The 14,607-nt window shown below is 39.6% G+C and overlaps 1 protein-coding gene across 1 annotated transcript in view; it reads left to right on the top strand.

Moving 5' to 3' along the window:
* The window catches only part of LOC108697746 (D site-binding protein), a 39,535-nt gene extending 32,180 nt beyond the window's left edge, over positions 1-7,355 (top strand). Inside the window, exons 3-4 of the mRNA XM_018228082.2 lie at positions 4,196-4,416; positions 5,219-7,355. Of these exons, the coding sequence (XP_018083571.1) occupies positions 4,196-4,416; positions 5,219-5,434 (437 nt within the window). The 3' untranslated portion in view covers positions 5,435-7,355. The remainder of the gene's footprint in view (positions 1-4,195; positions 4,417-5,218) is intronic.
* Positions 7,356-14,607: the final 7,252 nt, after the last annotated feature.

Here is a 14,607-nt window from a genome sequence, read left to right as displayed (position 1 = left end):
ATTTTAAGCAGTTTGGTAACTAGGGCCCAAATGACCCTAGCAACCATGCCCTGATTTGAATAAGAGACTGGAATATGAATAGGAGAGGGCCTGAATAGAAGGACTGACTGTGAGTTTCAGTTCACATTTTCCTTCCCCTCAGTGGCCCATGCCTTCTACCCTGATATGTTATTAGGAAGGAAGGAAACAAAGTTGTGGATTTGTTTGACATATGCAATTGTGTTGGTGACTGCAGGAATTCCAGGGGATGTGTGGAACATGTGCAGCATTAGAGCACGGGACATCCCTTGTTTATGGGTGTCTATGGATTAGAAGTTGAGGTAGGACGGCAGGAGATCATCTCATCCTTACTGTGTGTGTGTGTGTGTGTGCCTGCTCGTGCAGCAATTGATCCCCTCCCACACACGTGCATTCCCATGTCTGCTACTAATCTGACAGCAGCCCAGCTGTTCCTCTGCCTTCTGCAGCCCAGCCAATCACCAGGGAAATAGCAATGGAACTCGCTGTTATTCCGGCATTAACCACCGCACGCTGGAGATGGATCATTCCCTGCGGTGGTTCTCAGCAATTTTAATAAAAAGAATATATTTTCATGAGCTTTTGTGCATCTGGCTAGGATAAAATCTAGGAGCCTTTTCTAAGGTAAATGGATTTTTGCAGCATCTCCAGGAACTGTTTATAGAGAAGTTATTCCAGAGCCTTGTCCCTCCGGTGTTCCCAGTGCGTTTTCTGCCCTATTTATAGCACAGGTCACTCATTCGACATAGTTTCTTGGAGGGGGTGGGTTGACTTTGAATTAAACAGAATATAGTCATAGAATGATGCTTTTTTGGCAAGGTTTGATAATGTAAATGGCGGGCCAAATGGGCTAATCCAGTTGGGCAGCAATCAGATAACACATAATGGATGGATGGAAATCTGAGTATTGTAGCAAATGCCAGAGACTGCTGTAAGATGCCATAGAAAGTCACTATTTAGTGGGCTGGTGGAGGCTGTTCAGGCCTCCTGTGTTCTTGAAAAGCCAGGGCCTATTTTAAATCCAAGTCCAGCATAGGTGGGGGCATATAGACCTGTGATCTGAATTAACTTCCATGAGTTGTCAGTTGAGGAGATCATCAATTCGGCTCTGGGGGTGGGCCTGGAAACTGCCAACATCAATATCTAACTGTGTTTAGGTATCTTTAGGTTTTTAGGTGACGTTCTAGAACCAGTTATGGCATTAAAAAGATGCACACCTTTGTTATACATATCTTTTTTTACACTTGACTGTATTTTTAAGGTACAGAGAATTTCAAATGTGCAGTCATATTACGGAGTAACTGTGGGATGCCAGCCAAGCAAGGGATGGAGGTTCATGAAACGTAGGGTTGAATTGCCATCACTGTCCGAGTTGCTAGGCAGATTAAGTGCACTTGCAGGATTCGATGGCAGGCATCAGTGGGCTTCTCTTCCACTCCCACTCCCTTATCATTGTGATTAGTATGTTCTTAAATGACAAGTAAAGTAAATTGTGTGTGCCAATTTCTTATTCAAGCCCACCCCCACCCCCACCCCCCATGTCAAAAGTCACTAATTTGGAAACCTGGCCTTGGCACAAGCACAGTACTGGCCAAGCTGCTACAAGAAACACCTGAGACTGCTATGAAGCAAAGTATCACTGGCTGGAGCACCAGATCAGGGTAAAAGTTTAGTGACTTTGGTCAATGTGGGAGAGTATAACAAATTCCAGCACTCTTTAAATGCTGTATTTCTGTTGTACATCTATGCCACATTTTAAGCATTCTGCTGTCAATCTTGGGCTGTATGTGCTAATTGACAACCACGTTTACTTCTTAGATCAGGGGTGCCCAAAAGGTAAATCAGGATCTGCCAGTAGACCTTTAGCTGGTGATCAGTAGATCTCAAGACACTGTCAACAAACAGCTTGTCTAAATCACCCTCCTGTTTCATGATTTTCATTCTGATATTTATTATGTTACGGTTACATAAGAAATAGTTGTTTGTTAATTATAGCAATATACAATTTCCCATCAATAAATATTTAAGTAATATTTTCCATGGAACAGAATACTAACAATATTTTTATGTAAGTAGATCCTAATGGGACAACATCACTAAATGTAGACAACGCATTAGAAAAGTATGGGCACTCCTGTCCTAGATGTTATTATCCCCACTGCTAATATAGGCACCATCTAACCCTACTATACCTGCTATCCCACAGTCACACTCCCTTCCCAGAGACTATTATCCCACTGTTACTATAGGCACCATCTCTCCCTACTATACTTGCTATCCCACAGCCACACTCGCTTCCCAGAGACTATTATCCAACTGTTACTATAGGCACCATCTCTTCCTACTATACCTGCTATCCCACAGTCACACTCCCTTCCCAGAGACTATTATCCCACTGTTACTAAAGGCACCATCTCTCCCTACTATACCTGCTATCCCACAGTCACACTCCCTTCCCAGAGACTATTATCCCACTGTTACTGTAGGCACCATCTCTCCCTACTATACCTGCTATCCCACAGTCACACTCCCTTCCCAGAGACTATTATCCACTGTTACTATAGACACCATCTCTCCCTACTATACCTGCTATCCCACAGTCACACTCCCTTCCCAGAGTCTATTATCCCACTGTTACTATAGACACCATCTCTCCCTACTATACCTGCTATCCCACAGTCACACTCCCTTCCCAGAGACTATTATCCCTATGACTATTATAGGCAGAGAAGTTCACAGGGTCAAGATTTAGATTTTACACAGAACTACTGTTCTGTGGGGCCAAACTTTGCCACTGCTTAGACCAACAAAAACAGTGGCACTTCCAAGTTAATTGGGGGAATGGACATTGAGAACATTGAAGTGCTTACTAGGGAGGCAGTGGGCTGGTGGGTGGAAGCGAATGTGACAGTATTTATATATTCAAGACTGAAGCTTCATCACATACGGCTCTCCAGTGCTGTGGCGTGGGAGTGCTCGGCTTTAAGCAAGGAAGCTGGAAGTAAAAATAGACCTGCCGTCCATCTTCTCAATTTGCACACTTGAATTGCTTTTATACTTGCTGTGTATCACAAGTATTGCAAGATTTTGCGTGTAAAGGCCCCCATAGACGCAAAGATTTTTCTTTGATGAACGACCGATTTTAGTGCAATCCAACCAAGCCGTCGTGAGGTTAGTGGGAATCGAACGATCGTGCATCTAACGATATTTCGCCCGACATCGGTCAGTAAATTCATCGGGCAGTTTAGAACATTTTCATCGGTCACAGTGAAATCTATTGTCCAATTGTTTGCAGGGCCAAGCAGGCAGCTCCCCTCAGTTTTCCTGGCTTCAACTAGACAATATCGCTTGAAATGGTCTTTTTAGTTGATGGACGATCGTTTCAAGATAAGCTTGGTCTAAAGATAACGAAAAGATCTTTTAAAAAATCTTTACATCTATGGCTAGCTTAAGTTATCCCAGGTATATGCTTGCTGACCTTAGCAATGTTCTATGTTAAATATTACCTTTTCATAACTAAATGTGACGCCGTTACTAACACACATGATCATAGTGCTTCTGCAGTTGAGGTAGGTAGGTAGGTTATTGCTAAAAACCTTGTTATTGTATCTGTTTTGTGCAACTGCTTTGAGTGGTAAAAGATATAAAACCCGTAGCAATATAGAACAGTTCTGTACTTTTATTGCTCTAGACTTTATGGCAGGAAATTATAATGATCATCAAGATACAGCTGTGCATTTGGTCTTTGTTTTTCTATGGTTTTTCAATAATTTACATTGCTGTTCTTCCTCTCTCTGACTTGGCATTTTTAATGCTTCCTGACTGCTATGGCTGGGAATCAGGGGCAATATTATATGATAGACTATCAAATGTGGGTCACTGTAATTGTAAAATATCTATTTAACATCCACAGACAATTCCTGTGTCCCCATATCTTAGGTTATGAGTTGACCCACCTAGGGAGGCACTTAGCAGTGGTAGAGTGCTAGTTACTGTGAAACTATGCAGATTTATTAGGTATTCACTAACTTTTATCCATATGGGTAGTTTTAGATTTCTACTATGTTGGTAAGACTATCACTGGAGAATAATTAAGATGGTTTTGCTCTCTTCTCTATGTTCTAACATTGATACTCTGTTGTACCTTGTTGCTAACCGAATCTATTTTGCACTGAAGGTGAGATGACTCCTGTGTCCAGAGACAGCCCCAGTCCTGTGGATCCAGAATCGATAGAAGTAATTTCGAAGTTTGATCTAGATCCTGCCGATCTCGCTTTGTCAAGTGTGCCTGGACATGAGACCTTTGACCCCAGAAAGCATCGATTTTCTGAAGAAGACCTAAAACCGCAACCGATTATGAAAAAAGCAAAAAAGATCCAGGTGCCGCACGAACAGAAGGTAGGAGCGGGGAAATGATCTAAAGCAGATACAATTCAGAAAACCTTTAATTAACTCTTTAAGTGCTGGGTAGAGTTTACAGGGCTGGTTCCAAAGTATCATAGTGCCAGCTTCATAGATTCTAAATTTCTGGTTGGCCAATTGGCTCTAAGACCATTTAACACCATGAAGCCTTATATGTCAAGGAATATGTACGGTAGGGGGGGTAGGGTTTTTTTTTATTAAGGGTTGGTTTCTCCTTTAATAGCATCTTGGGCCCTGAACTGTTGTGGGTCAGAATTTACCCTAGTTCATAGTTTCTTCTCTGCCAATATTATTTCTAATCGTAACTTATTGGGAAGACAAAGGAGCTGGTGTCCAATTAGATTAAAGCAAAACAGTCAGCTGGAACAGGAAAGAGTTTAGAAAGGACCATTAAGTGGTATGCTATACCCACAAACAGCATTGTAGCCAGTATGTTTTCCTCTCACACCTAAATTATAAATAAACCCATATTCTGCACCCCTTGTTTTAAATGCATATGCACAGAAAAGGTACTGGATGTTGCATGGCTTCTATTTGGGAATGCCCAAAAAGGGTGGTGACCAGATGTGCAAAACTGTGGAGATGTATGGGTCCTGTAAACTGTCTCTATGTAAATGTTTTGCTCATTAGCAAAACTGGACAAGGACTTTAGATTTCACATAGTTGCTTCAGTGCTCTGGTTTTACATTTTTTTAATAAATGAGGCTTCATAATTGGCATTATGTTTTACTGACCTAGATGTCTTCTAACCTTGATCCATACCTTATTAAACCCACAGGATGAAAAATATTGGAACAGAAGGTACAAAAACAACGAGGCTGCCAAGCGCTCTCGTGATGCTCGCCGACTGAAAGAGAACCAGATCACAGTGCGGGCTGCCTTCTTGGAGAAGGAGAATTCAGTGTTGCGTCAAGAGGTGTCCAGAATCCGTCAAGAACTCTCACGTTACCGGAACATCCTTTCCAAATATGAGTCACAGCATGGAGCCTTGTAAAGATGTGAGTTATTGTGTAGCTGTTCCACGTGGTTGCACGGACTAACACAACTTCACAAGAATCTTCCCCCATCATCCCATACATTGTCTCCCCAAGATTTGCCCTTTTTTTCATTGACTATTAAAGAAGAGACAGAGGGCATAATGGACATGTGGAAAACAACTGATGTTTAGCACTTTGTTCTGCTTTACTTCCTTTGAATTTCAGCATTCCGTCAGGACTTCCTGCTTTCCAAGGAAGAGGGTGCTTTGTTGAACTAATTTGCTACATGGGGTATCACCAGCAGCTTGAAGAAAAGAGAACATTTAACTGGAAAGGGGAAGCCAAAAGCTGATTCTGCCATATTGTACACAAGCACTAACCAATACACCAGCGAGCACGTCAAGGTTCTTTACCTGGTATCAAATATTCCTTGCACTCGACTCTCTGGTAGCATTTTCTTTCTTTAGATTTCACTTCTTGGGTTTTTGTTTTGAGGACAAAAGTGTTGAGTGTGCAACCCAATGGTACAGACACCAATTCATTGTTTGAAAAAATGTATATTTCTATATATATATATATATATATAACTTTTGATAATTTAAAAGAGAGACTCTGTCATTTGAAATGAATCAACTTCATAAGGCATCCATTACAGTCTATAGATAGACAGGTTGGGGGTTGTAAGAATTTATTAATATTGTATTTATATTCTTAATGTCATATAGGCCAAAATCTATACCTCTCTCTTAAGGAAACACCATAACCTCCTGCTAAAGGGGATTGGTAGCACCCATATTCTTTTGGAAACTCTGTTTTATAAGCATCAACTGGTCCCAGAACCTTTTCTGAACTGTTACAATTCTATTTTGAATTTGCAAATGGCACGTGCCGTATACAGGGGAATTAAATAACTTTTTAGATGATTTATGACTTAGGATGGCTTAGAATAATCCACTTATAGAGAAAAGGCACAGAACTAGATGGAGAGCTTTCATTCATTAAGAAGAAACATAATTGAATTCATACGGTACTACTGGAGGAGACTGCGTCATCTTCCGGATATTCTCTGGGTAAATCGCTGATTTGGGGGCATTACGAGTCTCCTCTCACCTTCCCTATATCTTTACTAGATGTTCTAGATGACAAGTTCTTACATATGAACTATAGGGCTTTGATTTACTTTTCAGTGTCTGTCCTATCCTTGTATATATCTTCTTTTAGGCCTGTCACCTTCAGCGTTTTGACTACCACGTTTCTTCCAAGGAGAAAATTGTCTGCAGCCTCTTCTTTATTTTTTGAAAGAGAAACACCCTTCCTACAGCTGGCCTTGGTCAGGTAGAGAACTTTTAGATTTCCCACATAGGTAAATATTGGCCCATGTTTCTTTTGAAACTGAATACCAGCTTTACAAGATGTGGGTTCCACAAGAAGAACCTATCACAGCAAATGTCAAGCCTCTTCTAGACTGAATGTACTGCTACAATAATCCTACAGATCTTTACAATAACTTGCAAACCATTTCTAAAGTTGTATGAAACAATCCAATATATTGGGGCTGATTTACAAACCTGGCTCTGAAAAGATTTTATGGCATAAATGAACACTTTAGCTCTAGTTTTCAGCTAACTGCACTTTTGCCAATCCCATTGTGTGCTTGCTGGAAGGGGAAATGGTGTAGCTATTTCTTTAACTCCCCTGTGTACTCGCAAGAGAATATATATTTCTATATGTTTGAAAGGTGCCTTTGTGTCCCTGGTGCTAGTGCCCATGCTCTATGGATGGAAGTGTCAAGCTGCCTAGCATCTCAGTTCCCAAGAGCTAGGCTTTTTTTTGCATGCACCCTTTTTTGTTTTCCAATTAGCAGGCCTGGATTTGTGGAAAGGCCACCTAGGCCCGGGCCTATGGCGGCAGGATTTTAGGGGGCGGCATGCTGCCCAACCACACCCATATTGGTTCAAAAACACTGGGGATGCACAGGAGATACAGTCATTTTTTAAATTCCCCATGCACCAATCCCCATTGCTCCTGTCCCCCTGGAGGGGACAGGGGCGACGAACGGTAGTTGGCCTAGGGGCGCCCACTATGTAAATCCGGCCCTGCCAATTAGGGAAGAAATGGCGCCTAACTACAAAGCCTTGAAATATGCAGCTAATTGCCTCTTCTACTTTTTCAGTTTTCCATTTAAAACCAGTCTTGTGCACATTAATGTTTTGGTCTGATCCAACCAATCAAACCCAACATTGCCATCCCTGCAAAACTGGACGCACCTTGCATAGTTTCAGTGCAGCCATGCAAAATGCATATACAGTTTATCAATTGTCAAATATTTAGTGTGTGCTTACAGTGTGTTCAGTTTTAACGGGGTCACTCTGGGCATTGCATCCAACCGTTATAGGTTTTCGTGCAATCAGTCAGTTTTTTCTTTTTGATTGGATCATGCTGCATTAAAATCATATGCAATGGCATTATGTGAAGGCGTTGTATCTATGAAGCTAATCATTCTATTTTATTCTACATCCTAAAAGGCCATTCTCTTCCTCTCTTGTCTCATTGGCAAATGAGGATCACGATCTGTAATTTTAACCTTACAAGCGAGAAGCCATAGCTTAGGTTTTTATTTTGTATCATTTGAATGACCCCTTGTTTTATTCATGTTTTCTACAAATCTGTGACCCTATAGAGAAATCTGTTTTGCATGTAGCACTTTGTAATGCAGTGGGATTCACTGAACACTTCCAGCAGGTTACACTGAATGCACTTTTTAATATGTATTTTGGCCACAAGGTGTCACTTGACACAGTCATTGAATCACCACTGGACAAATGTAGTCGTTTTTTTCTTTTTTTTCCCCCATTTATACCGGGAGTAACTTTTTGTGGATAATCGTTATGGGCATAGAAATCCTGTTGCAGATTATGTTAGACTTATTTGGCACATTGTCCAAGGCACTGTCTGCAAGGAGATTATAGAGGGCTCCTTTCTAAATATGATGTGATAGGGCTGGCCTCTTTAATTGTAAGCTCTGCTGGGGCAGTGACTGGTGTGAATGGTGTATGATGTCTTTACAATGCTGAAGAATATTTCAGCACTATAAAAAATAAAGGGTAAGAAAAATGATTTCCTCTAGTACAGGGCAAAGTGCAGGTGTACTGTAAATTTTATTTTTGTGTAAAAGGGCGCAGGTCGGTTTTCTGCCACAACTGATACTCCTGGGTGCCTACGATACAGGTAGGATGACTGATATACCCATTATAATAAAACAGACACCTATTATATCCAACAGTGACTCCAAGACTTACAGTCACTGCACATCCTTAAGCACATTAGGCCCATTGCTGATAAAGGCATAGCAACAATAGACGGCCGTTGGCAATCCAGCTGTTGTAGAACAAGAATACTCAGCAGCCCTCTGCTGGTGGGAAATGCTGAGAACTGAATGAATGTGTTATGGTATCTCTAAATATATATATGTGTCTTTCCTTTTTTTTTCTAACGCTGCCAAACTAAGGTTATATTCAGCACAAGAGAATATATATATGTAGAGAAAAAAAACAATATATAAACATATATTATATACTATAGAAAGATGTTTAATATATTTATTTTATGGTCCAGAGCTTATGTTTGTAAGCAATAAAGGTTACACCTAGATCTTGTTACCCTTGGTATTAATGGGCATCATGCTCAGAGTTGGTTGATTTCCAGGGGCCTATTTTTTACCCTGTCGGACGAAAATTATGTCCCCGGAAAAAGTCTCAAGTTGACCAACTGGCCTGATTTAGTTATTTAAAGGGGGTGCTTAAAAATGAACTGGGATATTAATGCACAACTTCCAGCATGCAACAAATTCAAATGAGTTGCTGACTGGGGAGGAAAGGGTGGCTGGATATTATTTTTTAGATGGTGGAAACTGTATTTCCTCATTTGGTTGGCATTCTTGTATTTTTAAATTTATATTTTATACCTTTCCACTGTAAAATATACTACATTTAATTCTTCAGTGTTGGCTTCCATTCTCAATTATTGTGCAGTGTATAATCAGCAATCCCTAGCAGTCAGAAATATGCCTAAAACCTATTCTGTTATGAACATATACATTAAGTCCAATGTTTCTGTTCTCATTAGGACCTTTCTCGAGGATAATGCAATGCCATTTCACCAAACTTTAAATACCATAATGGTATTTAAAATTTGGTGAAATGGCAGAGGATAATGGTATTTAAAGTTTGGTGAAATGGCAGAGGATAATGGTATTTAAAGTTTGGTGAAATGGCAGAGGATAATGGTATTTAAAGTTTGGTGAAATGGCATTGTATTATCCTTGAGAAAGGTCCTAATGGGAACCAAAACAGTTTAATGTATTGACAATTAAAGTTTAAAAACATTTTTTAAAAGTCGTGATTTTTTTTTTTTTTTTTAGAAAATTTGACATAAAAAATCACGAATTTTTTGGAATTTATTAAACCCAGAGGATAGAAAAGTCCAAATCTGAAAATCCGGCATCTCAGACCTGTCGAGGTTTCATAAAAGTCAATGGGAGCATTCTCAGTGATTTTTTTGACATGCGCTGGGTTTTGGCCAATACCCCGAAGTTTTCGGGGGTGAAAATCAGATCAAAAAGTCCGAAAAATTCTTGAAAATCTGATTTTCTCCCGCAAAGCATAAATTGATTACTGCTGTCTTATTGGGGTTCACTTGATTTGTGCAGCATTCCAGTTGATTTTGCAAAGGTGCCAGTGGGTAAACATAGGGCCATAACTAAAGGCCAGTGGGTCCCGGTGCTTGTGTGGTTGCAGGACCCCGACTAGGGCAAAACTCTGCAATATACCCATGTCACCCATGTCCATTCTATATCCTCTATATCTATTTGTTTGTGTACATGGACCCCCTAGGAATCATCTTCCCAACCTCTGTACCTATGCCATTGGGGAAACAAAATCTACTGCAATAATTAATTAAAAGTTGGATTTTGAAGGCGCTTACCAAACTGAATGACACTTTTGTTGTGATGTGGGGGGGAACTATAATTTTTGATGTATTTCCTTATAAAAATGACAATCACTACAAACCCTCTTCTTGTAGAAAGGTCTTGTTACAAAGACCAGTCTGATGCCAAGAGGGTTAAAGGCCATGTGGATCCATGGGACAGAGAAAATATATGAGAGAGAGATATAATAGGTTTATTTGTTTTTGGAAAGAAAACTAATATATTTTGCAAGTTTTGCACTCTACGGCACTTTGGGTGAGCGGTATAGGCTCAGCTTAGCGAGAAATGTAAGAATGTTTTATTTTTGTACGGAAGGAAATGTTAATCACAAAGCGAATCAGGACAGACTGTTGCAAACTGCCTAATACAGAGAAATATGTTGATGTTCGTAACTTACCCTTTAATGGCACTTGAATGGCGATATCAAGATTATCTGTAGTGTCTGCTTTGGCTTTGGCATCTGTAGACACATTTTTGTAAATATGTTCCATTTCTAGATTAAAAATTGGTATTAAGTTTGTAAAATAAGGAATTTCCCATCATTTAGGGAGACCAGATTAATTTACTACAAATAATCTGCCACATGCCATAACAGCACAGATTTATATGTACAGGATCCAAATAAAGAAACAACATTTTATTGTATTGGGAAAAAAAAACAAATCTCCTGTTTAGGCTCTGCCTTCATTATCATTAGGCCACACATGCCTGTTAACTGTCCCAGTTGTAGCACAAATCCCAGATCGACTCAGGCCATAGCCCAATGCTTGAGAACCTTACTCTACCCCCTCTTGGGTACTTGGGCTACCCCAGTAGAGACATTTGGCAGGTAGGGATACATTGTATGTCTTTTAGGGAATATTTTGTAAATCTGAAATTCTATTTTGATGAATCTGTAAAAGTAAATATTTTGTCACATGTGGTCTATGATCTATTTTACGAAAATAAGAAATAAAATACGATGTCCTTGAACTTCAAAACCTGCTTTTGAGATAACCATGTGTCCTTCTCTTCCGGGAAGACTCGGCTCCATGTACCCATTGATCGAATTGTCATTTTCTTTTGTTATGTCGAATATTTCCACCATTTTGGCACTAAATACAATACTGAGTATGAACAAGTGCCTCTAGGGTTATTTTAAGCTATTTTGACCCATAGTGATCTTCCCAGGCCTCATTCAGTGCTAAACATCCAGTAAACAAGGGTTTAATCTCATAGCAAGGTATGTGATGCTTTAACTGACACATAGTCCTGATGTCATGACAGCAATGATGTCACATACACAGGTGGAGACCATTGAGAACATATAAACTGAATGAGTGCTGGCAGCTCCGAAACAAATTCTTACTTCCCCTGTGTATTGTGTTATGTTGAACGTTATAGACAAGGTGATACATAACTGTACAACAAGGGTGGGCATCTTGTCCCAGCAAGAGGGCAGGCATCTGAAAACCACCCAAAAAATAAATCAATATCTAAACATGTTAATAATTAGTCCCTGGCAGTAACCCACGGCAACCAATACAATGCTTGCATTCGTTGTTTAACCAGCAGCTTACTAAAAAAAAGGCCAATCACTGGTTGCTATGGGCTACTGCCCATGGGCAAATTTGCCCAGTGTTTATAAATGAGCCCCAAACTGCATATGTAAGGAGGCTTTTTATATACCAGTCTGGCTAATGGTTTTGTGGCTCACAGCACCAGCATTGACGGACAATGTTTATTCCCTAGTGCTTTACTGGGAAGAGAACACAAATTCAGGTATGGGATCCATTATCTGGAAACCGGTTATCCATAAAGCTCTGAATTACAGGAAGGCCGTCTCCCACAGACTCCATTTTAATAAAATAATATTTTTAAAAATGATTTCCTTTTTCTCTGTAATAATAAAGCAATTCCAACTAAAATATAATTAATTGTTACCGGATACAAAACAACCCTATTAGGTTTACTTTATCTTTAAATTATTTTTAAGTATGGAGATCCAAATAATGGAAAGATCCCTTATCTGAAAAACACCAGGCCCCCGATCATTATGGATAACAGGTCCAATACCTGTAGCAAGATTCCAATAATCAACCGAGAGCATGTCAATTTTTTTGAAAATTCTCTTCTTGCCCACCCATGTTGTGCCTAAAATTGCCACGAATTAGCAGCCGAATATGTAGGGTGGCCGTATCTAAGCAGGGATGTTTTTAAAAATGATCAAATATTGTCATGATGAAGAGAACCAACAATTTAAGAAATTTCCAAAAAAATTTCTTTCAAATTTTTTTTACAGAGTATATTTTTGGTACAGAGCAACTGCCCCATATGATGTTTAGATTGTGGTTGTACAGGATTTGTCAGCTTGAATCCACTGATCATAAACGGGTTTCGCACAATATAAGTGAATAAAAGTGGATGTTTGATTTCCTTTTATTTGTACCTTCTATACAGTATCTTGCTACATTTTTGTACTCTGGCTATTTTACCTTTGTGTCCAACACCGTTGCCTGGCTGTTGTAGTTCTTTAAGCACAGCTCTCCCATTTAAACTGGATAGTATTCTAAAAATTGTATTTTTTGAAAATCAATATTCCCAATATGCTTGAGAAGAAAAAAAAAACAGAAAAATACCAATCTGGTATGTATGTCCATTTATTTTCTTTTTCTGTTTTAATGGAGATTTTTAAAAGCTGTTTACAATTGTAAAGAAACAATAAAAAAATTAAAAATTATGAGTCATTATCATTTTTCTATCTGGGTGTTAATGGGGGGGGTTACGTCCTCAAAAAACAATCAATAAATGAGTGATTCTGATTGCAGCTTAAAGGCAGGGTCAGACTGGGGGGCCCAGGGGCCAACGGTGCTGCTGTTCCAGGGCCCCCCGCCGTGCATGCGCATTTTTTAATCCACCTCCGGGTTTTTCTGCATGACGCGCCCCATTTTTTACGCTCCATGCGTTTGTTTTGTTTTAATTTTATCCAGGGAGCGCGGGCCGGCAGGTCCCACAAGAGCCAGGGCCTACCAGGTTTTTTCCTGTTGTTCCGCCGGCCCAGTCCAACCCTGTTATAAAGGTATAACAAATGGGAGTCTTATTCTGTACAAAACAAATGGAGGTGGACACATTATAGTTTGCCCGTCTCACAAAGAATATAAATCCTGTTTGGCATTTGTTCACTCAAGTACATGGTACTGTGAATGCACACACAAGTATTTTATTTGTATTTATATAGCGCTACTTATGTATGCGGCACTATACAGTAGAACAATATATTAATAGAACAAATAGGGCCATTACAATAACTAATACACATGAATACAAAATCAAGATGCCAAAGAAACAGGAGGATGGAATAGCAGAAAAGGCCTGGGTTGATGAAACAAGGACAGCATATGAAATTGGAAAAGGGGGATAATAAAGGGAGAACAACAGAGAAAATGATAATAAACTGGGGAAGAGAAAGGGGAGAGTGGAATGTAAAAGGCAGAAACTAAGGGGATGAATAAGAAAGAAGAGGAAAAAATGTTAAAGAAAGAAATGGAAGGAGAAAAGGCTGGAAGAAGGAAGAAAAACAGCAAAGGAGAGCAGTGAGAAGAAGAGAAAAAGTAGAATGAGAATAAAACAGAAACTAATAGAAAAAAAGATGCGTAGAAGAAAATAAAATAAGATAATGCATAGACTCGTGTGCCCACATAAAAAACAGAGACAGCAAGTCTTGGTGCCTTTGGCCTGCAATCTGATGCCAAACGTGACTGTTTGAGGGTATCTCTTGCCAGCACAACACAGTCCCTGTGCAACTGCTGCATAGAGGCATGTTAATTCCTGGCCTGGCTCAGTATATATTATATAGTACACAAGCTCACTTTGGCGTGCTGCAGAATTTGTCCATATGTGCTTAGTCTTGGAAGCTTAATGGATAAGTAAACCTTTAAAACAAGTGGATGTAAAACTGACGAGAGTCCTATTCTAAGCACATTATGATGTTTTTATTTCTAAATTACACTGTCTACACTGCAAATTATTCATTCTACAATATAACGTTTCATTCCTGAACCAGCAAGTGTATTTTTTAAGTTTATCAGAGCACAAGTCACATGACTGGGGGCAGCTGGGAAACTGACAATATATCTAGCCCCAAAAAAACTGTTTGCTCTTTTGAGAAAAGTGCAGAATTGTGCTGGAGCAGCACTATTAACTGATGTGTTTTGGGGGAAAAAA

This window comes from Xenopus laevis, chromosome 7S (assembly GCF_017654675.1).
Source record: "Xenopus laevis strain J_2021 chromosome 7S, Xenopus_laevis_v10.1, whole genome shotgun sequence".
Taxonomy (NCBI): Eukaryota; Metazoa; Chordata; class Amphibia; order Anura; family Pipidae; genus Xenopus; species Xenopus laevis.
The sequence above is the reverse complement of the archived record's forward strand: the minus strand, read 5'-3'. Positions and strand labels throughout refer to the sequence as shown.